The sequence below is a fragment of the Globicephala melas genome, chromosome 7 (genome assembly GCF_963455315.2).
Source record: "Globicephala melas chromosome 7, mGloMel1.2, whole genome shotgun sequence".
In the NCBI taxonomy this organism is placed as follows: Eukaryota; Metazoa; Chordata; class Mammalia; order Artiodactyla; family Delphinidae; genus Globicephala; species Globicephala melas.
Window position 1 is genome coordinate 72,478,023 of NC_083320.1, and position 27,424 is coordinate 72,505,446.

A 27,424-nucleotide genomic window follows, 5' to 3' on the forward strand; every position below is an offset into this window, starting at 1 on the left:
ATGCCATTTACATTAGGTTGAATCATTTGAGAACCCTTTTTAAATATTATGCCATACATATTAGGCATAATTGTAAATATTTTACACAACTTAGATGCTTTCATTTCTAAAAGTCCATACGATTTTTAAAGCAATGATGGAAAGAAAATAATATTTATCAAACTAAGCCACTATACTGTCAATAAAATCATTGTAATAAAAAAACTTTTTTAATTTAAAATTTTGTTAATAAATGCAAAATATAGGCATCGGAATATTAATGACCCTTTCCAAACTAGTCAAAATGAAAGACTAAAATTCTGGGCTCTGAAGTTAAATCGATCTCTGCCTTCTCTCTCTGCTTATTAATAAATTATAAATGAGAAAAAAGTTGCCTGTTTTCAACTCCAAATTTGTCTTTAATAGGAGGATAAAACATGTTCTCATAAGAAGGTAAAAGGTGTTTGACATAGTCTCTGGTGATCTGTCAACATCTTACACGCAAGGCAACCCATGGAGGGGAGCCTTCACTCTTCTAGAAATGGTGACCTTACAAACGGTGACTGCAGAATCACACTGAGCACCAGACCACTGAAAGCACTGATATCTGCAGAGTAAGTTCATCAAGGAAATGGATCAAGTGTTGGTGGTGACTAATATACCGCAGGAGACATGGAGGTCATACAGCAATACACTGGTAGATGCCAATTAGCCCTAACAAATCCTATGTAGGTCTGTATGAATATTTTTGGAAGGTCTGTGTTCTTTACAAGAACCCCATCTAGGAACCAAAAAAGTCATACTGTTCAAAACTTTAAAACAGATATTTGTACAGAGAGGCAAACGGCTAGGCAAGTGACCTAGCTAGGTAAGATCAAAGGTATCTGTATGTTGTCAAGGTACAGAAATACACCAGTCAAAAACTGCTGATATATTATGGCATATAGTATAGTCTGAAAGGCAACCAAAGCTTTTGCTCCATTTTGGAAATCATGGTCCAGAGATACTGGTTAGGATATTTTATGCACAGAAAGGAACAGAGGGAAGGAAATTATGCCTAAATTTTAGCTTATTCAAATTCATCTATGCATGTTAAACTGAGGGGGAGGGGAAAGTGGGAAAAGGCACATCATATTGATTTGTCCCACTATTGTTAACTTTAACTTAGAACACTTGATTTAGGTGGTGTGTATCAGGTTTTCCCACCGTAAAGCCTCTTGTTTCCCTTCTGTAATTAATAACATTTTGTAGGGAGATACTTTGAGACTATGTAAATAGATTATGTAAATATCCTGTTTCTCATCATCCTTGTCCACTAGTTTTAGCAGCCATTGGTGATTCGTGCCCTAAACAATTATTACTATGGTGACTGCCAAATGTAGGTTTTTTCTCTCCTAATTCTATTTTAGGATTAATTTTTCACAAGCAGACATAACGGATGATCCTGAGGAAGGTAGTCTACCAACTACACCCCAAGAAATCCTGATTTTTTTTTTTTTTTTAAACTACCTGAGAGTAAGGCTGCCAGAGGAAGGCTGAACCAACCCCATAAGACCCTCTACCAGAAGAAAGTAGTCCCATCTGCCAAAATACCAGGTCTGGTGTGTATCGATTAAGTACCAACTAATTGCAAACATTCCATAGGTGGGGGTCAATTTTCTTCTCTCTTCAAGGATACATCTATGTCCAGTTACAAGAACACAATGTAAGTAAGAATACAACAGTGCATCCCCTGGATTAAACACATCTCTTGATCCAAACAAGCCAAAAAACCAAATGCATCATGATAAGGCAAAGATGAGCCCATGAGTTACTAGGGTTAAAAGAAACAGGGATGAAATATGGATGGACTTCAGAGGGGTGACTGCACCTAACTACTTGTAGGCCCAGCAGTTCCCAGAGTGCTGAATAGCAAAGGGTAGGGGAAGAAGTCAAAATCTGGGGGGGTGGGCATGCGGGGCGCATATTCAACCAAATCACTCCTCCCTGACAGGGACGAAGCCGCAAGGCCACTTAAGAACTTCCCCAAACTCTGAAATATACTGCAATAACATTTTAAGGGATTAAAAAGCAGAACACTGACTCAAGTTTATTTTTCAGATGTGAAATAAAACATGATCCTCCTCTGTAAAAGTACCCTCTGGTAATACTGGAAACTTAACATTTAGGGAGTTGTATAACCTAAAGCGATTTCTTCAGTGTTAACACAGAGAAGCCAGATACAGATACTACATTTTTTCCACAGGGTTAAAGTTTTACTTACCCATCCAATTCTGCTTCTTCATAAGTAAATATGAAGATAACTGTTTCAATCTTAAAATACGCCTGAAGTATAAGATGTTATTTCCATAATCCTGGTCCTCAAATAGATGAGTCAGGCTTGATTTTATTAGAACTACCAACACAGGCTCCTTACGTTACTTCAGTGAAATCGTCTCCTATACTGTATAAAGTACTCCACAGACAGTTAATCGTCTGAATCCCTGTCTGCCGTCCCAAAGACTTTATCTATAATTCCAGCCGTGACAGATTACATTGCACACATGCCTCTCCAGGAGAAAAACCAATGTTAGGATAAACAAATCTAAAACGAAAACTTTATATACAACAGCTTCACCCAGCCTCGGCACACACTGGAGCTCTGGCCCTTGGGCCTTACTGGTTGAACTGCAGGGAGCTTTGGCCTTCTACTCCCAGCCTATTAGGTCACCTCGTTTCTATCTTTTACTCAAGGTATTTGCTCAAAAGTATTTATTGGGTGCCTAGTACTGAGCTAAATGCAGGAGATTAAAAAATTCCCTACCAAAGAGCCTGTGTTCTGCTAAAGCTCACAATCTAGTTTAAGCCAAACCAAGTTCATTTTTTTTTTAAATTTATTTATTTTTTGCGGTACGCGGGCCTCTCACTGCTGTGGCCTCTCCCGCTGTGGAGCACAGGCTCCGGACGCGCAGGCTCAGCGGCCATGGCTCACGGGCCCAGTCACTCCGCGGCACGTGGGATCTTCCCGGACCGGGGCACGAACCCGTGTCCCGTGCATCAGCAGGCGGACTCTCAACCACTGCGCCACCGTGGAAGCCCAGGCCACGTTCAGATTTTTAAAAACACATAATATTTTTTATTTTAAAGTCACCTTTGAGACATAACTTACATACAATAAAACCCATTTTAAAGATGCCGAGTTTGCTGGGTTTTACTAAACATTCACAACAATGAACTACAAACTCCAATCAGATTTAGGATATTCGTTACCCTCCCAAAATTGCCTTACCTCCTTTTCAGTACTGCCCCTCCCCCTACTCCTTGGCAACCACGGGTTTGCCTTCTGTTGTTGCAGGTGAATTTTGCCTGTTCTAAAATTTTATGTAAATGGAATAGTGTAGTATGAACTCTTCTGTGTCTGGCCTCTTTAACTTAGCGTATTTTTGAGATTTATCCATATTGCTGTGTGTATCAGTGGTTTCTTTTTTCTTATTTGGCAGTATGAATATGATTTGTTTATTCACCTACCTACTGACAGACAATTAAGCTGGTTAATTTGGGGGTACTGTAAATACCCACAAATGGTGCTATAAACATTTGTATACAAGTTTTTGTGTGGATGTATTTATTTCATTCATTCCTGGGTTATACCCAGGAGAACTGTTGGATGGTGAGGTAAGTGTATGATTATAAGAAATTGCCAAACTGTTTTCTAACATAGTTTTATCCATCTTACACTCGAACAGGCAAAAAAATGTAAAAACCATCTTAGGTCACAGTCACAGTTCATACAAAAATAGGTGACAGATCAAATCTGGCTGTAGTTTGCTGACTCCTGCTCTAGAGTTTTCTACATATATAATCATGTCCTCTGTGTAAAAGGATAGTTTTAATTTTCCTTTCCAATTTTTGTGCCCTTAATTTCTTTTTCTTGCCTTACTGTACTGGTTAAAATCTTAGCGGGAATGTATTCAGTCTTCCGTCATTAAATATAATACTAGCTTTAGGTTCTTCATAAATGCCCTTTATCCAAGTCTGCTGAGAGACTTCATCATAAATGGGCATTGACTTTTTAACAAATGCCTTTTCTTTATCCACTGAGATAATGATGTGGGCTTCCTTTTTTTTCTATTAATATGGTGAATTATAATTGCTTAATTTTCAAATGCTAAGCCAACCTTGCATTCTTGGGATAAACCATACTTGGTCATGATGAGTTAAATTTTTATATATTGTTGGTTTGGTCTTAGTAATATTTTGTAATAGATTTTTATATTTATATTCATGAGGGACAGATAGTGGTTTAGAGTTTTCTTATCATGTAATATCTGCTGGTTTTGGTATAAGTATAATGTTATATGTACTATTTAAAATTTAGTTGTATTAATATTTCAGGTTCTTCTTTCCTCTATTAGTCTGCTCTTCCTCTTTAAAATATGCAAAAGAATACAAATTTGCATTTCACAAGCAGTTCCCTTGATCAAACTCTTGAAACATACTTGCCATAGATAAGTTACTACGCTGACTTAACACTTACATTAAAAATGAGTTCAAAGTTCAAGGCAGATTGGTCAGACCCCAAAGGCCATTCTCTAAACAGCGAGCATACCATCCCTGGCTACCTTGTCAGTAGGGAAGTTTGAAATGCTGAGAAATCAAGTGTCTTTTCTAAAATCACCCAGCATCCAGCGACAGAATGAACATTTAAAAAAAAAAAAAGAAAAAGGCTTTGACTTACTCTAGCCTTGTGCTGTGTGATTCCAACTCATCTCTTACCTTTCACTGCCTGAATTTCGATATTTCAGCCATTTGTGCATATGCTCCACACCTATTTTTCTCTCAATCCATAAGTCATACCTCACTGCTTTTTATTCATAATCTGTGCCTCAATGCTCCCCCGGCTGGGTTTTTTTTGGGTTTTTTTTGGTTTGTTTTTAATGCTTATCTTCTATCCACCCAGCTCAGCTGTCTGAGAGGGAATCTTTTTCTCAAAAGTGAAATTAGGTTGAATTTGACACCTTACTTGTGCTGCCAACCGCTTACATTTTTTGGCTCATGCCCTATGCTACTATTTTCCCAACAAATATTTCACTTTGTTTCCTTTATACTGAGGTCAACTGAACTCCCAAATATCTTGTGACTACTTAGAAAAGGAACATTCCAAAAAGCATCAGGTTTTAAATATGCAGTGCCTTTTGTTTTTGCCATCTAACCATCTTCACTTAAGCATCTTCTGTTTGTAGATTTCTCTGAATGCAGTAATAAAAATGGTTTTCATAATCTTTCAAGGAGAGTGAAGCAAAAATCTGAAGAAAAATGATGTCTGAACAACAACCAAAAGAAACCCAAAACTATATGAAAAAATAGATTGGGGAAAGAACTTCACTAAGTTCTTTGGGCCAAGGAATCTACAAAGATTGACATTTGAAATCTTTTTCTTATTCATTTTATTTAATATTATTTTGAGTATCTCACATAGAATTCTCTACTCAAACAAAACTCAGTTCAGATAAATCCTAGAATAGTACTACAAATTCAGCATACATTTAAAAAATAATCTGACAGCCTAATGCAGAGTTTGATGGGTAGAATCCAAATGTCAAAAGGTATTTCAGGTGTAAATGATTGAAGAGATAATCAAGTTAATCCGAGTTTACAGTTCATTTTTTTCAAGATTAAAACCAGCAAGAATAATCCAGTAACTACCTCAACCAAAAAAAATCTTCTAATTTTGAAATACTCTCAAAGGTATTGCATATAAACCTTTTTTGATTGATCATGAGAGAAACTATGTGCAGGAGAAACTGAGTCCTGGGAATTACATGAAGAAAGCAATCATAATTCTTGGCATAAATGCCAAATGTAGAGATCTTACCTTCAAAGAGTTTTTATGAACATTAATTAAATCATACAATGCACTTGTGAAGTTTTATCAATAGCTTACAGATAGGAAATTCTATGGTACCAGCTTTGAAACAAGCATGACACTAGGTGGTAAATATTCAGATATACACGTCTCACACACACACACACACACACACACACACACACACACACACACACAAATGAATAGCTATGACTGCTCATGGATATGCCAAATAACTACTGGAAGCAAGTTTAAGTAAGTGTGAAGATTATGAACTGAATGCAGGTATTATTAGGAAAATCCTAACTTCTGCATCTGCTTAAATCCCATTATGGTTGTGCTTTGTTACTACAAAAAGCATTAAGTTCATGAGATTTTGTTAATGCCTTGCAATGTACAACAAGGGCACTTGCCCTCCAGCAATTTACAACTTAAAAGAACAGACTTACCCATACCTCAAATTTTTAAAACTCTTCTCCACCTCCCTTTCTTTGAACAAAAACAACAGGAGACAGTGCTGCTGGTAGGCTTGTAGGAAGAGCAAAAAGGACAAAGCTGAGAAAGCAGGAAAAGGAAACAGCTGTTAACATGAGAGTATACAGAGAAAGAAAGAGGCGGCCTAGGTGCCAGGTGAGGCAGCCACGCCCCCAAAAGGGGAAGCAAAGAGAGGCTTCCTCCTGAGGTAAGCAAGCTAATCAGAAGTAATGCTCAACTGTCTTGTGCCCAGTAGCTCCCAACTAAATGTGGACGTTAGGGCCTGCTCTCTGCCATGCTTAGGACTCAAGACTACAAGTGTTGGGTCTCTGGCATGGTGCATGTGGAAAGGATGGAGCCAGATCTGTAGAAGGTGAGTATCTGGTAGAAGGCAGATCTGGCAGATTTGGTAGAAGGCAGGGGGTGGGGAGTTAGAGGAAGAGGAGGCAGTGAAGGTTCACTCATTGAGCTCCACCTTCCTTAAATGTCACTTCATGGTTACTACTCCCAGTTTGCAGCTGCAGGTAAAGAGGGCTCTCTCCTGACATGGCTTTGTGCTCTCCTAAAGTCTGGACAGATGATGCACGTGAACTTATCCAACAGCCGATTATATATGGATAACGAATGTGTGTAGACAGAGTTGGATGGATGACCGAAGGACCTTCTGGCTTCTGGTGGCACGTTCCATTCAGACCGCATTCAATACTCAGTGCAAAAGGAGTCACCAAAGAAAACAAATTCTTCATTACTCTCACTGTCCCCTTATGCAGTTTACATACCATTGCACTGAAAGGAACACAATATAACCAGGACTTTTCCCACTAAGCTGGGGGGTGAGGGGTCGGGGGAGTGAGGTGGGGTGTAGAATAAGATATTTTTGGCAGGGAGAAAGAACAAAATAAAGATTTCTTAACTTGAAAATATTTGAGGCCTAAATTACTCTAATCCTTATTTCTTAGTGCACAATGCTATCAATACATAATACTTCCTAAATGGAAATAACTATATTCTTATTTTGCTGATTATAAGAATATTGTAACAATGTCTTATAACAATTTTTACAAAGTAGAGGATTTCTAAGTGCTTTTAGTCTCATGAGTCTCACGATGCTTTCATGCGGTAGGGAGTCAACTGATTGCTTTTACCCCCATTATCCAGCACACAGACTGAGGCTTGGAATCACCATCTCATGTGGCTGGCTTAGAGCCACAAACTAGGAAGTAGCTTTGCTTCAACTAAGCATGGCTCTCCTGAAGGCTGGCAAGGGCATAAGCTCGCCACTGGCGGCAGAATGGGATGAGGGTAAGATTCCTGCTAATTGTTTATGAATTGTGTGAACCACACACAGCAACTTAACCTTAACCCACTTACACCTCAGTTCCTCGCATTTCAAAAGAGCTAATCTGTGTTAATTCTGAAATCACAGAGCGATGGGGAATTTAATCAATACACACACTGCCATCACCTGCACAGCGCCTGGTCCAAGTGCTCAGTAAACACTAATTATTATCCTGTCAACAAAACTCTACTTGGCCTCTCTGGTAAGGATAACTAGGATGGGTAGAACTAGTCTAGTCTCTCAGTGCTATTCTCCCTAGTTACAAACTTTTAACGCATTCCTTTCTAAACCTGGCTACACGGATTCTTTATACTACTTAATAATTTTTCATTTCTCCATCACCTTTGAGTAAAGAGCTGTTTCACAGGATTAAAATTTCTGGATATCCAAAGATGATCCTTCAAATGCCAAATTATTTTCTGATTTCAAACACTCCTAAGGTATGATGCTTTCTCCTGACTTGTTAAATAGAATATATGGAACACGCATACTTTTCTAAATGACTGACAATAATAATCTAACGAAACATGCATAACCACAACCATATGGAGGCATCACTAATCCCTGGAGCCTGCCCATCAGTTGTCCTGTCTCCTTCCCTGATGTAGCAATGTCACCTGGTGCTGTCACAGTTCCTTTTGGAATTCTGATCTCCCTCCATCCTTTCTCTTTCCTGCCCTCTGGTCCCTCTCCTCACCTTCCTGCCCTGCAACTCCTCGGCTAAATTTGTACATCCAAAACATATTCTACAAAAATACAGTGACGACCAAATTATATATTGTAAACTAGAGGGAATAAGGTTGAGGGTGAGGGCCTAAAGCCATTTTCATGGTAATTTTTAGTATGTTTCAAAGGGCTGAAGTTGCCAGTGGCCTGACCTCCAAACAAATGCATGTGTATACATGCACACAGGTGTGCATACGTGTGTGTGTGTGCATGTGCTGTATGTGAATACATTGGGTATTTGGGGGGTAGTTGCTATAGTCAAAACACTTTAAGTATGTAATTTTGCAATTTTTTTTTTTTTTTTTTTTTTTTGCAGTACATGGGCCTCTCACTATTGTGGCCTCTCACTCTTGTGGCCTCTCCTGTTGCGCAGCACAGGCTCCGGACGCGCAGGCTCAGCGGCCATGGCTCACGGGCCCAGTCGCTTCGCGGCATGTGGGATCTTGCCAGACCGGGGCACGAACCCGTGTCCCCTGCATCGGCAGGCAGACTCTCAACCACTGTGCCACCAGGGAAGCCCAATTTTGCAATTTTTTAATCTAAGCATACAGATTAAAAATGGGAAATTTTTTTAATTTAAAGAGTTAAATATGATTTAGTCAACAAGTATTTGAGTACTGTACTTACATGCTGGGCATTGTTCTAGGTACTAAGAATGAAAAGTCGAAAAAGGATAGATAACTTTCTTACTCTTATGGGTCAAAATGTTTGAATTAGAAAACTTCTTCTGTTTTCCTAAAAAAGGAATGTTTTAGTTGAGATTACACTTTGAAATTTACTCATTTCCAATTATAAACTGCAGGGGAAGAAGTTTTCAGGTAATAGGGGGAAAATGCTGACAACTGTAACTCTGGAGAGAAACTTGATGACATTATAAAAATACATTTAAATTTGAGACCCTGGGGTAGTATAATTTTTCCAAATGCAGAAACAGAGAAGTAAAGAAATAGAAATGCAACATTCAGGATCTCATAGCAACATTAATTACTCATACTAGGCATATTTAGCAATTTCTATTACTCTTTTACAAGATGGCAATAGCATGAAAAGTTCAATGAGGATTTTTTTAAAATGTAAGCAATATTAACAGGATTTCAAAAATTGGCATATTCAGGCTTAAAGGAAAAACAAACTTAAATAGAAACTTACTGAGAATGCAAGGAAATCAAACAATAGCAAAACAACTCAATCGAAAAATGGGCAGAAGACCTAAATAGACATTTCTCCAAAGACATACAGATGGCCAACAGGCACATGGAAAGATGCTCATCATTGCTAATTATTAGAGAAATGCAAATCAAAACTACGAGGTATCACCTCATACAGGTCAGAATGGCCAACATTAAAATAAATCTACAAAATAACAAATGCTGGAGAAGGTGTGGAGAAAAGGGAACCCTCATAGACTGTGTGGGAATGTAAACTGGTGCAGCCACTATGGAGAACAGTATGGAGGTTCCTCACAAAACTAGAGTTCCCACATGATCCAGCAATCCCACTTCTGGGCATATATCTGAACAAAACTATATTTCAAAAAGACACATGCACTCCTATATTCATAGCAGCACTATTCACAATAGCCAAGACATGGAAACAACCTAAATGCCTACAGACAGATGAATGGATAAAGAAGATGTGGTACATATATACAATGGAATACTACCCAGCCATGAAAAAGAATGAAATAATGCCATCTGCAGCAACATGGATGGACCTAGAGATTATCCCATTAAGCGAAGTAAGTCAGAAAGAGAAAGACAAATACCATATGATATGACTTATGTGTGGAATTCAAAAACATGATATAAATGAACTTATTTACAAAACAGAAACAGATTCACAGACATAGGAGAACAGACTTGTGGTTGCCAAGCAGGGAGGGGAGGTGGGGGAGGGATGGATTGGGAGTTTGAGATTAGCAGATATAAACTAGTATACATAGCACAGGGAACTATATTCAATATCCTCTGATAAACCATAATGGAAAAGAATATGAAAAAGAGTGTATGTATGTGTGTGTTTATATATATACACACACACACAAATTACTTTGCTGCATGGCAGATATTAACACAACACTGTAAATCAACTATATGCCAATAAAATAAATTCTAAAAAAAGGAACCCAAGGAAATAAAATTTTGGTCTATCCTCCACAGCATTTCTTATTTACAAATGTTAAACGGAGAATATAGAAATCAGTGTAGTGATTCTGATTTTGTTCCTTTCTGGACCACCATGAACATCCAGTACAGCTCAGCCCAGCCTAGCGCTAATCAAAAGGAGGGTAGAGTAAGGCAGGTAGAAAAGATGGCAGAGGAGTAACGAGGCCCAGGTGCCAGGGCACCCACACGCTTCCCAAGTACACTGTGGCAGAAACTGCTGTTTGTTGATAAATCATTTTATCCGAACCCATGGCTGTTTCAGCTGGAGCCTGCATTTCCAGTTTTCGGGGCAGCTCACCGTGGCCAAATGACCCAGTTCACGCAGCAGTTCAATGCCTAAGAGGAACAAGCCTCTTTAGACCACGCCCTCCAAAAAGGAATGCATCTGTTCCCCGGGCTCTTTATCCCTCCCTACCTCCTGGCAGGACCTAATGAGACCTGGGAGCTGCCTGACACCAAGAGACAGCAACCATGCAGCAACACTGCCTTGGCAGCCCCGGACCACTACTCTCTGGAATGTTTCATGAGAGAGAAATATATTCCTGTCTTGTTTAAGCCATGGTATTTTGATGTCTCATTGTTTACAGCAGCTAAACCTGAAGCCCAATTAACACATATTTATGGCAGAGCTGAGTGTTTTAGTGCCTAGTTGCCTCAGCTCCTATTTTGAAGCTTAGCAAGCATATTCTGAACATCTTTACTGGGTTGGAAGCATCTTCATTGGATTATGCATCTAGAGGGCGGGAATCATGTCCTCTATTCCTCTGAAACTGTCTAATACAGGGCTGATTGAAGGAGGGGAGGGGCAGGAAAATGACACAAGTTTAAGCTAGACGCTTTGGCGTCTGAGAGTCCCCTGGAATTAAATCCTTTGTCAATCCCTGGATTCTGACCAGATGTGTGAACTTGAGGAAGTTCAGTCATCCAACATATATCAGTTGAATGTCTATTATGCAGCAGGCCCCATTCTAGGAACAAGGGCTTCTGCTATGGACGACGCTGTCTACACTCTGGTAGACTTAAGTTTCACAAACTCTCTAAGCCTCAGCTGCTTCATCTGTAAAATGGGGATAATAATAGTGACAGACTTTTAGAACTGCTGTGAGGATTACATGAGGTGACACATACAAAGTATGTGAGTCAGTGTCATGCACACTGGTACTCAATAAATGTGAACAATAACTAAGAACTGTCAGTAATTTGTGCCTGGTACAGATACTAACTGCCACGGCATCAGAGCACTGTTTCTTAGCACCAAGTAAGAAAAGCAAGTCAGGAGTTGCTATTTCCTATTAGAGTCTCATCTCTGACATCTGTTTGATAGGAATTCTAGACATGTCTTACAGATAAATAAGGGCTTACTAAATACAATATATATTACAGACCACGTGGGGCCTAATATTTAAAATTGAAAATATTAAAATTGTTCAAGAAATAATTCCTTTTCATGAACTTATTGAAGGAAATGAGTGGATTCTTCGCAATATGATGGTCTGACAATCTCCTTTAAGGGGTTGGGGTTCAAAACAGAGCACTGCCCACCCCCCGTGATGGCTGCAGGACCTGAAGCACACCAGATTGCTTCAGCGCGTCATCCTGCACTGAGTCAGAATCTACCACTTCAAGCAGTCATGGCTCATATTCTCAAAACAATTAATGGCTTCTTGGATCCAACAGAGAGTTCTTTCAGAATAATCGTACTACATTATTTTGGACTGCAGAATGTTCAAATGCATTTCAGGTAAGGACGAGTCCTAAGGCAGGCTTTAACAAGAAAAAGGAGGTGCGTGTGGGATTTCCTCAACTCACCGAACAAAACTGAAAGATTGGGAATTAAAGATTTCTGGTAGATGAAGATGAAAAACAAACTTAATGCTCTGCGGGAAACAAAGAGCAATAGAGTAAACAACACTCAACACTGGTGGGTGGCTTCATTTTGCTGTGGCCATTTCAGGGGCAATTAGATCTAATGCCAGTTTTATCACTAAAACCCCAAAGACAGAAAACTTCAATATTTACAAAACACCTGAGACAGCTCTGCTTCTAAAGAGGGGCTTGACCACCTATTAAGTACCAAGCACTTTATTAGCATTTTAAAATATAAGACCTATACCCTACAAACTGGGCATTGTTGTAATTTTACAGAGGAAACAGGCGATGAGAGGTTAAGGGGCTTGCCCAATAGCATAAAGCTCTTTGTGGGACTCTGGATTTGAACCCAGGTTGGCCTGACATCAATGTCTACATTCTTCCCATTCTACCAAGAAACTACTGAATTCTTTACAAGAGTACAGTGAAACTCTCCAAGAGCTCACTGATGAGTTAGGCTTATCAGATTATTACCATAAATAGTAACAAGCCTAACATTTAAAAATATTCACTATGGTACAGTGATGTCCTCAGGACAAACTGTAGCCCCCCCAGGGCTCTGTGTGCCTCTTCTAGAGGGTCTCAGGGGCTGGTTGGCTGGCTGTGAGGATGCCCTTGCTGAAGGGCTGATCGTGACTGGCCTGCCCAGCAGCGCCCTCCGGAGCAGCCAGCTAAAGGGAAAGGGAGAGAGCTGGGCTTCTTCGGCTCAGTTCTCCTGGTTAACGCCCTTGTCCTTCCCCGCCTGGCTCTCAGGTGGCCATTTGACATTTTTCTGAGCTGTAAGGGTGCTTGACCTTCCAACTTGCCAGTACTAATCTGCTACGGGAATCAAAACCTGTACTTGGGAACATGGTTTTCTCAAGATGTTTAAAAACCTATTTTGGGTAGTCAAAATGCTAGCTAAAACAGTCACAGAATACAAACGGGATCTTGTACTTTGCAATATTTTGTGGTCAATCTACTCTATTTTGTTGTGCACTTCTAGTCCGCCTGGGATAAAGGATTTTGAAGCTGGGATGTTATTTTCCAGACACAAGTATTGTATTGGAAATGGCTCCATATTTTTTGCATAGTTCTAGTCATAAAATAAGACAGTCTTAATTACTACATTTACTTCCTTCTGTGTAGGAATATATCATAAGGGAACACTTAAGAGTCTACCGACGTAAGCTCTGCCAGTTCAAATAAATCAGTCAGAGTGGATACAATTGGGTTTGGATTGCATCCAGGTTATGGAAGGCAAGAACAGATTAGAGGTATGCACCATCGCAGCAGTGACAAACTCTCAACTTCTTTGTAAAAGCACCAGTGTTTCTTCAGGCTTAGACATGACTCACTAAAGCTACATTTTCAATGAAATATGAAATATTGCTGGAAGCACTTAAAAGCTGGAAAATATAATCATGTCAGTACAGATGCTTCGCTTCCCACCCCCAAAAGAGTGACATCATTTTGAGAAGTAGTCAGTCCGCTGTTACTAGGCTGTGGGGTTGGAGAGGTGGATGTCTGCACAAGCAAAGGAAGCCCAAGTGTGGTGTGGTCCTGGTTAAGATGCAAGGACCACCGTTTCACTTCAGACACAAATATCCATTTTTGAACAAATCTCTTATGACTATCACTTTTGGACAGAATTGATTTTTCTAATGGAAGGGAAAAAATGGTCAGCTATAAACTTTCATACACATGTCATGGGAAAACTTTATATTTTTTTTACTTTAGATCTATATCCCCCTCCTACTCTGTTTTTGGGGGAAGGGGCTTCTTACTTCCTCCCTCACCATCCCTAGGTAATGAATGTGAGTTTGATGTGCACTAGTATGTTTGTATTTTGTTCCCTACTTATTTTCCATGAATACACAAACATTTCCAACAAATATATTTTCAACAGGTACTGAGAGCTGATTAGTACCAGACACTACTCTAAGCTCTGGAATATAGTGGAAAGCATCCTTGCAGTTTATATCCTGCAGTGGGGCAATCCAAAAAAATGGGTGTTTGGTACACTTCTCTGCATCTTCCTTTTCTTACTTAATGATACTTTGTAGAAAAGCCCTCCAAGGCAACTGGTAAAGATATATCTCAGGAATCTCTTAACTAGACTTCTGAATATACTATGTAAAGATATCTGCAAAGAGCTGGATTTGCAGAATTACTGTAAGATGACACAACCATATCTCCATGGGTCCAGACAGATGTTGGCTCCTCCCATCAGCTTCATCGGCATTACGCCGTAAGGGCCCTAAGGCATATAACCTCTGCCTGGTCCTCTGGATGGAACCCCTTCAGTGGGCCAGGTCTCAGCCTTGGCCCTTGCCTTTGAGTATTCTTCAGTTTGGATGCAGGTCCTTCCCAAGTGGCCCCGGGCTAGAACATAATGCTTCCACAAGCTTTCTACATATCGTCTCAGAGATAACAACTGCAGTGAACCTTTACTGAGTACTCACTATTTTAGTAAGATTGGAGCCCTTATCCTCATTTTACAAATGAAGACACAGAAGCCTCCATCTGAAGTAACCTGAAGTCACACGGCACAGCCAGGGGTAGTCATGGGAGCCCCTGCTCTTAACCACTGTGCCGTGATACCCTATCTGAAGACTGCCATCACAGCCATGCTAAATTTTCCATTTCAACCATGAGTTATCTGACAAATGTTCCACATCCTGTAACTTATATACACTTCTTTCCTTTCCTTCTCTGTCAACCTTAGTCTATGGTAACCTTTTATTATTATCTTTTGGAAAACTTCAAAAACCTCAGCCAGATTACTTTATGGCTTTAGAATTTTTATTAAACATTACATGATTTTTGTAAGGAAATTTGCAAAATACAAGGGAGAAAGCCTGAAGATACTTACTCAACATTTAGGAGTGTCTCTTGTTTTTATTAATGAGTGCACATGCATTTGTTTGTGTGTATGTGTGTGCACACACACAGATATGCATGTATTTCTATAGCAAATTTGTACATATATGGTTAGATGCCTTATTTTTTCCTTTGTATTGTTAAGTTTTCCTGTCATTAAAAATTCTTTAGAAGTGTGATTTATTTTTATTTTTTTTAAATTTTGTGGTACGCAGGCCTCTCACTGTTGTGGCCTCTCCGGTTGCGGAGCACAGGCTCTGGACGCGCAGGCTCAGCGGCCATGGCTCACGGGCCCAGCCTCTCCGCGGCATGTGGGATCTTCCCGGACCGGGGCACGAATGAACCCATGTTCCCTGCATCGGCAGGCGGACTCTAAACCACTGCACCACCAAGGAAGCCCAAGATGTCTTTTTTTTTTTCTTTTTCTTTTTGTCTGTGCAAATCCAATAAGCCAACAAACCATGACTCAAAACGTTCAATATAAGTTTATAGGTGGCAAAACATCTTAAGTGCTGGGACAATGAAAAATGCCACTAAATGTCTAAATGATGCCCTACCATTGACTGGGCATTCTCCCTGTGGAGTATCTAAAATATGTAAGCAGTTTACCTCCTATTATCAAGAGTGAATCAGAATAGTACCAATGGCTAATAGGGACAGTCACCAGAGTAATATATCCATCTGAACTACCTGAAGGAGTATATAGATTGGGGACCATGAGAAGCAGGAAAGCACTGGAGAAGAACTGCAAAATCGAATTGATAGCACATAATAACCCTTGATTCCTGGTTTGGAATCTTAATTGAGTAAGAGATGATGCACTAGTTACTTTATATCATAAATTTCTCATCCTTGAGTCTTAAATTTGATTACTCTCTGAAGGGAACACATCTTCAACTATTGAAGGGTACCAGGGTACAAGAGAGAACACATTTCATGAGTTCAACACATTCAACATGAGTTGAATGTCTGAGAGTATCTTTTTCATTCTTCACACATGGAAGACAATTTAGCTGGGTATAAACCTCTTGGACTATAAGCATTTTTTCCCCCTCAATACTCTAAACACAATTGCTCTACACCAAGCTATAGCTATATGTCAGTCTGATTTTACCTTTTGCAGATAAACTATTTGTTTAATCTGGATTCTTGTAGAGTCTTTTTCCCCATTAACTTTGTAAATACAAAATTTTGTCAAAGTTATTCCTAGACAGGTCTCTTTTCCACAGGTGATGCCTGTAATATGCTGACCCCTTCAAATCTATATACTCAGGACTTTATTTTCTGCTTAGAAAATCTGTTCTAAAATTATATTTAAGTATTGCTTCTGCTCCAGTTATTCTAAAATATTTCTCAGGAACATCCACAATGCTTATGGCAGATTTATTCTCTATGACCTCCATGTCTAATGACATCTATCATATCCTTTTTCTTCTCTTCCTCTATATTCCAAGATAACTTCTCAAATAATCTTATCAACATCAGTGCTTCGATTTTCTTCTGTATCCAGTTTTCTCTATTGACTCCACTGTAGATTTTAACTGTTTAGTATGCATCTCTAGACTGTAACTGCCTGGATATGAATACCAGATGCCCTATTTATTAATTGTGTAAGTGTGGGCAACTTACTTAACTTTTCCTGAGTTTCCATTTTCCCATTTGTAAATGGGGGTAATAATAATAACTATCTGCATAATTCAAGGTTTTAATTAAAATCTTTTCTAAAATTTTTCATTTGCTTCTGGTAGTAGTAGTGGTGGGGGTGATGGTGGTAGAGAGGGAAGAGACAGCAATCTGGTTGTATCAAAAAGCTGGCAAGCCCAATAAAAGCAATGTAGGGTCTTTGTCCTTAGAATGGAAGACCTAGCACAGATAATCCACTAACCATTCTTCTCAATCCTGTTCGATTGTCCTTATAGTAGAACTCCTCTCCAACTCTGACAATAGGGTGAGTGTCTTCAGGGTTTTTAATGGGAACTCAAAAGAAGTTTTATCAAGGGTTACGAATTTAAAAAATAAATTCAACCAAATAAAAGTTTTGCATGCATAAAGTATTTTGCATGAATAAAATGTTTTCCCTATTCTATAGTGCAGATCAAATAAACTAAGTGAAAGAGCATTCTGTTCAGTATCCACAGCTATACAAATATAAATTTCATATTCTTACCTACAGACCATCAAATCTTCTAATCAATCAGCTGAGAATAATGCCAACAGCAGCAATTACTACGATGTTTTTCCACAAAATAATTTAATAAGAATTCACTTTCTCATTATACCTTAACTAAAAGAAAAATCAAGATCCTGCCGTTCACTGTTTACATTACAGAAAAAACAATATTCACCTTATTAAGAAACAAATGAGAAAATGGGTGCAAGAGAAAAGCTCCAGTAAGCCTGCCCCCTTCCAACAACTGTCGCTTTTAAGCAAGAAATATATGAGGTAGCTAAGGTCGTGAGTGAAAAAAGGAGGTGCCAATTTATTCTAGACTTGGGCAAGACAGGTTTACTCTTTTATTAATAAAACAATTCATGAAAATATTTTGCAAAGGGGAGAAATGATGGTTTATCTCAACTTTTGATGCAATTTGTAAAGGAACAACAGATGCAGAGATGCTAAATATAGAGGAAATAGTAAGAATTGATTCCCCCAGAATAGCTTATTAGAAGGCCATATGCAGTGGCTGAGGACTTTTATCTTGATTTAAACTTTAGGAATGATTTTAGGAAAACTTATAAATCAGACATATGCCTATTACAGTAGATAATACCACATGATGAATACTTTTCTGATGTCGTGCTGCTTTATAGGAATTTTCATATGTAAAGGTCTACAAATTAAAATACAAGTTTGAAATGACTAGGTCTCCAATTTTTAAAGGAAAATTAAATTTTCTTTCAAGAGCCAAGAGATTTCAATTCTACGAAAACTATCTTTCAATTTATGATAGCCATTTTCATATCTGAAATATGATTTACATCGAATTTAACTTTATAACATGCATTTATCTTCATGTTTCAATAATGTGTTCTTTCAATTTGCTTGCAGAGTGTTTCTATTATTTTCAATCCCTATATTATTAAGGTTTCAGTGCATAAAAACTCTTAAGATTCTATAAGCTAAGACATAGATTTATCTTTGCATTACTTGAAAAGAACTTTACATTTTAAATAATTTTTCTTAGGAACGCCTAAAATGAAATAATCAAAACCTAAATTACTTGGCTGAGGTACAAGTAGATCCGATCACTCTGGAAAGAATACACGCATAAAATAAAAACAGATGCAGTAAGACCGTATGGATCCCTTTCTGCAAAAGTAACAAAAACGGCAATTTAGAAATTGAGAACACAAACATGAAGACAGCCTGTTTCGCTATCGCTATGGAGTAACTTTAGGGTTATTCCTGAGGGAAAAAGTATGGTTCTGAAGTATTTTTCTCTCCAGAAGTGACTCTAAAAAGAAAAACAATCATTCAGCGTAGAGAATTCAACGCTGAATAATCCTGTCACCCATTTAATCTCATCAATAAGCAGTCACTCATTTCACGTTCAGTAGCATATAGTTTGCACGTACAGGGGAAAGATTATTCCATATATTCATAATTTAACTCTGAACAGGAATTGTGAACTGAGTTATTCAACTGAAAAGGAAATTATTGTTTTAAACATGGAAAGTCGGGGTTGACTTTAAGTGTTAATAAAGGAAAAATATTCTATTGCTTTCAAATGTTAACCAAAGGTAAAGCTAATTCAATGGTAAAAGTTAAAGTTAATAATGCCTAAATTAACAAATTTACATAAAACCGACATAATACAATACATATCTATAGGCTGCTTAACTAAAATAGGGGGCAAAAGTACATATATTCTTGGATTTTGTGGTTCCAATTAATGAATATTCATTATATGCCAATTACCACACATAAAAATATACAATAAGGTTTGTGACTGCATTCTTCGGAGGGTAGAAACTGTATGAAACAGACCATCTTCATAGGTCTCCTTACCATCCCTCCCGACTCTTTCCTGGGCAGTCTTTGCTCACAGTAGGCTTTCAATCAATATTTTTTTATCTAGTTAAAAGCCAGTGTAAAACAACTACAGTGGGAGAGTAAGCATTTTTACATTCTTAGTTCATTTACCCAATAAATACTTTGGGGGCACCTACTATGCATATCATGTCTGCAAGTGTAATTCAGCTATATGTGAAGAGCCAGACAGAATCTGTTCAAATTCCTGGAATTTAAGAGCTCTTCAAGAAAAACAAAGTAAAATAAAACAAACCACCTACGGTGTCAATACACCTAAAAAGATGTCTCCAGTGGAATCAAACAGAACAAAAACTCAGGTATTCAAAATGTATGCCTGGGACATGTAAGCCTGGGAACTGTGCTCACAAGTCCAGTTGATCATTCATCAGACTACTGGAAAACATGAGCAGATGTAAAAGTGTACATGCTTGTTGTTAGCTAACTTGGCAATCTAAGGACTATTTTTTTTTTTTGTACACTCAAATACTGAATAAATCTGTTGGCTATACTCTTTTGTATTGTTTAACCACAGAGATACTTGAAGCGCGGGATACGCTACACATCATTAACACATGGAAGAGAAACGTTAAATTTTGACCATGTCACATGCAACTTAAAAGGACTGATCTCTTGAGAACCAAGCATCAGTGTTAAGAATTCTTGAATCCAGGTCAAAGACTGTCACAAGACCTCTACCACTTGACCTCATTTTGAACCTGATTTCCATAATATTAAAGAGGTAAAGCTGTGAAATTTGATGATCCCACAGAAGTCACTAAGAAAAGATCCAATCTTACCTTGTGTTTGATGACGCAGTTCAGGCACAGAAGACTTCCCTATGCATTACACAATAATTACAATTGCCAGGATAATTCAGTTACCAAGAGGAAAAATTACTAAGTTACTAAAAGGAAAAACGTGAAGCTTCAGGAATTGTACTTACAGTACAGTGCTTTTAGCTAAGCTACAAACTGTGCTTGTTTACAGCTGAAGTAAAAATTCTGTCTTCTGCATGTGGTTGAGGTGTGTCAGGGAGAACTATTTCATTGTAAATAAGCTTAGGGGCCAAATAAAAGGAAGTTGCAAAGGCAGGTGTACAACAGTTGAGCTGTTTCGGTTTCAGAGAAATAAAGTAAATAATTGTACTGGAATCTGTTCAGTTCTGGGCATTCTGCCATACAGGAAAGGGTGTGTAATTACTGAAGCTAACATATCCACGTAAAAATGAAGTAATATCAGTAGGACACAGTTGGGCTCCAAATTTCCTTTTTTATCTTCAAAAATTAAGGATCTCTAATGACTCATTTCACTCTGTAATATTTAAATATCACTTAAACTAATAGGGACACACTGAAGGTAGAATTGTAATTTTCACAAAGTCAGATACTATCTTGAGAGGTGGTATTCTCTTTGAAAGACTCACAAGTGAAGAACAGTGCAATTTTCACTCATCAAAGGTAACAAAAGAACTACACACAGAATCTAATTTAGGACTTCACCAGAGTAAGAGTAAAATTAGCAATGTTTTACCAAATCTATTCTTTGCTTACCATTTCATGCTACCTGGATTGGCCTCAATCTTAAATCTGGATTCCAAACTTCTTAAATCATAAACCAAAAATAAGAGGGTGTGGTTTGTGGGAGAACAATGGAAGTTAGAGCACCTAGGGAGTAAGGCCAAGTTCAAATAGGGGTCTCAATTATTCAAGAAACTTTACAACAGAAGATGAAAGAGTGTAATAAATATTACATGTGTGATTTTATAGAATGTAAATCAACTTGCACCTTTATAGAGCTATGAAAAGTATTTAACCCTATCCAGGATTGGCCATATGGTCTTTTAGAGTGTTTCTACAATCCAGGATGACGTTCTATTAATTATAAGACTACTATATACTTTCCCAATTGATAGTAATAGCCTGCTCGGGGCCCTTGGCTCACTGCTTCCTTGAGCCTGTGAAGTTAGCACGCTGACACATCTAAGTTGCAGGGGGTGGCAGCGAATTTCTGGATAAGTCAATGTCTTATCAAATTCCAATTCCTCTGTATCCAAAGGCGTGCTGTCCATTTCAAGGACAAATCAATCACTTTAGTCTAAGGTTTTCACAAGAGGAGGCAAGGCTCTCTGAGGGCACCACATTTGGCCATATTTCTTTTACAAGATGTTAAGCTAGGCACTAGATTATTCTCAAGGTAGCCTGAAAACTATCAGGATACAAAAAAATGTGTTTCCACCATCTATATTCATCTTGGACTCCCGGATTTTCATTAGGAGTTGAGCTGAACAGTAGAAGCTGCCAAATGATGATCCTGATTACAGCCAGCAACCAACTGGTAGCTTAAGTTCAACATACTTCCTGTAACTTTACGTTCGAGTCCAAGGATCACATTACTTTGTTTTTCCCATGGGCTTTTTATTTCTCTTAAAGTACAATCCTTAACTGAAAGGCATTTCTTCTGTGATTACCTGGTATACATGAGGCCGGTGGATATTTTGTGACATCACCGAGACAAACCACATCCTTTCCTTCCCTACACTTAATTTTCAACTAAGTTGGACAGATAGAAGATGGAATATAAATTTATTTCATATTTACAAAACACTTATGCCATTATTTGACCATCCATATGAAATAAAATTTTTGTTTGCTCCATGTAGAGATCAGATTTAATTTCTAAATCAATAGGATATAGTGCAATTCAAATTGTCTTAAAGACAAGAATGTACCGCTGGGTAACTAGTTTTCTAAGTGCTGTCTGTGAGATTCTCTTGCTTAGTAATGTTTCTATGAATGTGGCAACAGATTCCATTATCCTCACAAAACAGCCAGTTGGTGACAAAGTGATCTGATAGTCAGCATTATTTATCTACTCCTTCCTTGAACAATCATTTATTGCAGCTCTAGTATATTCAAGGGCCCAGGTGAGGAGTGGCCTGTAACATGTGTGTGAAGCAACATATAAAACACAGCTCTATCCTTAGGTAGGTTTTTATTATATCATCCAAAGGAGCATATGATAAGAGTCACAGCCGTGGTATAAAGTGCTAAAGAAGATCAGGAGAGAGTTGACTTCAGGCTGGGGTGAACATGGCTTCATGAAAGAGGTAGCACTTGAACAGAAGTAGGTTCCTTCTTTCTATCTGCAAAAGACCAAGGACTTTTTCTATAACTGCACATGTATGCATCTATGTGACTGACATCAATGTGAAAGGTCATCGCTTCATAAAAGAGAGAGAATATGAATCTCAGCATTTTGTCAAGAAATAAGGAACAGCTTCCGGCACGGGAGGATCCTAGGGAAAGTGTGGCCCAGTACAGGAAGATTTCATTGTTCCTATGACATCCTAAATCCAATTTCAGATATTAACAGACTAATGATTTGTTAACAAGACTGCTACTGGTCACTTCCTTTCCCTACTAGTTACAATGAATTACCCAGGGGGAATTCATGTGAAGTATTTTAGTGGCTTGATATAATTTACAAGAAGAACACAGACTCCTCCTCTCAAAATTCAGTTGCATGTTGAAATATATTACTTTCCACTTCTTTAACCAAGTGTCTTGACATTATGTTTGGGTTGTACTACATCAGCATGTTTATAAAATTTATTTTCACATGCTCCATTTCTTATAATAAATACATAAAGCTGTTTTAACTGGTGAGACCAGTATGGTGAAGTTTGGAAAGTTTAATGTCATGCAGAAGTAAACACTGTCGCAACATAAACATGGCTAAATATTCAGAAAGTTTTTGTCTTCATATCAGTATCCTGAAAGAAGTGTCACTCAATCCCTATAGATACATATTTAAAAGTAAAACCACCAGCTTCTCTTAAGGAGGGCATTTTCTTCTTATGCAGAGATGACGATAATAGTAATATTAGGCTTTACTATGAGCATTTACTAAGTGTCAGGCAGTATAAAAATTTTGCACAGGTTAATTTAATGTTTTCAATAACTATTATTATCCTCATTTTATAGATGAGAAACTGAGGCACAGAGAGGTTAATAATTTTCTCAAGATCACACAATAAGTAGTAGAGCCATGATGGGAACCCAGCCACATCCCCCCTTGCACTAAAGGGGTCTCTGTACCCGAACGAAACATCCTTCCTGATAGATGGCTGCCACCAAACAAGGTCTGTTCCTTGAGATCAGCAGAGCTGATCCTATCACCTCATGGCTATGAAAATGAGGCACCCTTTTTTTTCTCCTATAATTACACATCCCACCCAAGAATACTGCTCTTTTGATACAAAACATGACCAAGGACATAATCTAAAATTAACTATCATTTGAGTCTAATGCAACTAAGAACTGATATTCTGACTAGTATTTTAAAATCAAATATATAAGGTAAATAGTAGTTAACTTTCTTATTCCTAGCTAACTTTTCTGTGCTCTGTCTCATTTGACAGACAAAAATGAGTGACATATTTCAGGAAAGTCTAAGAAATTTTTACTATGGAGAAATTAGAGTATCTTGCCTGGTACCACAAAAATCCTATGGGAACTAGAGTTAGCTATTTAAAATCAGGCAAATATCTTGGAACAAGAGATAGATATGGTGTCTTGGGTTGAATGATTAAAGCACTGAGTAATGAACACTGACAATCTTAAAAGAAATTAAGAATGAAAACTGTAAATGTATATTAATGGACTCAAATTCTTAGAACAAGAATAGATGAGTATCTCTTCCCACTAACTAAATAAAGTGGGAGACATACGATAATTCTAACAAATATCTGTATTTTTTTTTGGTTACCTCGAGAAACCAGAACCCCTTTTGCTTTCTCCCACAAAACATCCATTCAGAATTCTATTCTTTGCCAAAAGATAAAATTTTGAAGTCATCTGAGGCCGTCAAGGAATTACAGGGCAAAAATCATGATAGGTTTCCAATTTTCTTCAACATGCAGGATTATCTGGTTTCAAGGTACAAACACAAAAGTTCCTGTTGCTATGCCTACTGAACACAGTTTCTGGTCTGAAGTTAGTTCTGGGCATTTTGATAAATTTACCATCATGTTTCACCAAAACGCAGTACAAGCTAAGAGCCGCAAATAAATCAGAGCTGTTTCATTTTATAGCTCCTTGGGTCAGATCTCAACAACTATGAGAAAAGAGTCCTTTTTTCCTCCCTAAAGGTGACAGAAGCTTAGATAATCTATAGTTTAGTGGAAAACAGAAACAGTACTGACTCTAATTTTCTTGTGTCTTCTCAAATTCCTAGTTTGTGAAATGTTTAAAAATTTCAAATTTCTGTGAGGAATGAAAAAATATTTTGACAGCTTGCTACTAGGGTAAGTTGTGAAATCATTTTTTTCTTGAAAGTACAGCTCTAATGGCTGACACATCTCCTAGTTCTAGAGCAATCTTTCATACAATACTCAGCTTTAAGTTACAGCAAACAGTAAAATAATGAAGTTTTCAACATGCCTTCATTCTTTGTCATCATTACTCATTTGAGCTGCTGATACTGATTTTTCAAAAAATAATTCCAGCCTATATTCAACATCTAGCTTGTATCTCTTGAGAAAAAAAGACCAGTCACTTAATCATAAGATCTAAAAAGAGGATTTTACTATTAGATTATCACCAACAAAATAACCCTCACGGAGGGCACTTTTTGTCTGCTTGTTTGTTTTCTGAGGGAGGGGGCAGAAAAGTCTCCCTGGAGCTTTACATCTACACTCACCTTATTAAGCTTTTAAATCTTAAACAATTAAAACCAGTAATCCCAATTTCTCTAAGCCCGCCAGATAAAAATCTAATTTAGAAGGCTACTTGGGTTTGAAGGATAAATAGTATTAAGTGCCTTTAAAAAAATCAACATAAACAGGACATTTAAGCAAACTGGCACAGTGTGACAAGTTTTAGAACATTAGCTCACAAAATGAGTATACTCTGATTCAGACAAACACAACAAATAGAGCCTTTTATCCAAAAATCACTGAGACAACCCTATGTAATACCTATGTTAAAACGTTCAACAGATCTAAGGATATCACAGGCCTCAAGTTGCCAGAGTCCTGACAGAAAAGTCAGTGATGTGAAACACGCTTTATGAAGCTTGGCGTGCATGCACACACTCTGCAAGGTGAGCGAGACAAGAGACACCGATGACCACCGATATTGTCCTTACTTGCAGACGCACAAGTATCCTGCATGTTCCGATTCTGACTGGCACCTGGAGCGGCTCTACCTGCCAGTCATCCCAATGTATTCAGGGATGTAAACACCTTATAATTAGAAAACGTGAAGGCGTCAAGGACGTTAGACAAATTGAAAACACATCGAAAGATTAATTTTTAAAGGCATTGAAGAAATAATTAATTGCAAAGTCTAAAATCAGAGGATGTACCTGCTCCTTCACGGAAGCTAGAATAGTGGTGGCTGTGGTCTCGGGTTCCATGCCTGGGCCAGTGGGGGCAGCTTCCTGGCGGGTCTGTGGTTGCCCCTCCTCCACCAATGAGGCCTGCTCAGGAGCTGGCATTCCTCCTGCAATCAAGCAGGCAAAGGGTTAACACTTTCTCCTCCGCTCCTGGGCAGGAACAGGCAGGGGCTGAGCGTTTGCAGATGGTTCCTAGGAACTACTACAGATTCTACACACCATGATCACAACACCATACGGCTATCTGATTTCTAAAAGGCAACATCTAGGGCCAAAGTATAGCTAGTACTACCAAATACTAAAAAATAACAATAGAATAAGAATGATAATAATAAACACTGAGAAAATACTTAAACAACATCATAGCAAAAAATGATGTGAAAAGGGTTAGGGAAGAGGACTCAAAAATATACTGAGGACACTAAGGCTGTTAGATGCTATAAAATCGCTGAATTTTCTAAACAGTTAACCATTAAGTAAATATGATTTTCTTATCACGAACAAAATAACAACACTCTAGATTGCTATACGGGTCAGTTTTCAGAGAAGTGTACGCACAGGAAGACACCTATGAACGTGCAAATGCTTTATGATTATAGAAGAGGCTTATTCAGCAGAAGAAAAAGGGGTTAAAACTTATGAAAGGCTTGAAAATAAGCAAAATTCTGCTGTATTTAAAAGAAATGCAAGGCATTAATAACCAGCAATAAAGATAACATTGGTGGAGTATTATAGCTAGCTTGGTTTCCTTAGAGGAATCTGATTATGCAAAGATGACAATGGCTATGGAGCTGGTGTTGAAAGAGAATTTATTTTTCAGGACCATAGCTTGTGACAAATGAAATGGGTTCTTGGCAGGAGATGAGGTGCCTCTCCTAAGATAAACACATACTAAGAGTGGTATGTTTGCCGGGAAACTTATTGATCTGATATGGACTTTGTATAAATTTGCAAAAGATGTGAAAAAGGTGTAACCTAAAATGTTGTAAATATTTTAATAACTTGTTTACCTGTCAGTCTCTCTGCCTGTTTCCTCAAGAGTAGAGTCTACCATACCATGAGACTAGCCTAGTGCCTGGCATATAATAATAGATACTCAATGTTTCCCAAATAATTGAATACATGAATGAAGGACTGACTGTCTCTTCCATGTCTCATTACAGTCATTAGGCAAATCTGACCAAGTGCTATGATGCTCACGAGACCTTATTTGTTCAATGCGTTACCCTGTGTACTTGTATATGGACATTTGAGACCATAAATGCTGTTTCTGACATTCCTCTTTTAGCTTTCTCCTAAAAATGACTCTACTGTTGGATTTTGATTTCTTATCAACTTCCACAATGTTCATTTCTGTAGGATGATCTGGGGATTTTTTCCCATTCCATCAAATGTCAGTATCAGCTTGCTGTTTACTTCCAAACTCATAGTCTATAAGACAGGGGAAGATGACATATCACCTGAGCCTCCATCTCATTCTTTACTCTCCTGACTTCCACATTAGTGAAGATGGGGTTAGGTTCCAGGTTGCCACCAGTGGTTACTTTATTCCTACAATATTAGAAATAGACAATGGGTCTGATGAGTTTGAGCATTTTCCCCCAATGGGACTCTCCATGAGGAGTTCTCATGCCAGCTCTAGCAGGTATATTCTTTTTAAAACAATTTTTATTTATTTTTATTTATTTACTTTTGGCTGTGTTGGGTCTTTGTTGCTGCACGCGAGCTTTCTCTAG

At 38.1% G+C, this 27,424-nt stretch overlaps 1 protein-coding gene across 15 annotated transcripts in view; it reads right to left on the reverse strand.

Annotated features, from left to right (window-relative positions):
* Positions 1 to 27,424, reverse strand: part of PKP4 (plakophilin 4) — a 250,469-nt gene that overhangs the window by 141,222 nt on the left and 81,823 nt on the right. For 13 of the 15 annotated variants that reach the window (XM_030852714.2, XM_030852713.2, XM_060302413.1 and 10 more), the window contains one exon: positions 25,659 to 25,795. In XM_030852714.2, coding sequence (XP_030708574.1) covers positions 25,659 to 25,790 — 132 coding nt within the window. In that variant the 5' untranslated portion in view covers positions 25,791 to 25,795. Of the gene's footprint in view, positions 1 to 25,439; positions 25,458 to 25,658; positions 25,800 to 27,424 lie in introns of those variants that run through there. The other 2 variants (XM_060302418.1, XM_060302419.1) reach the window with 2 other exon arrangements.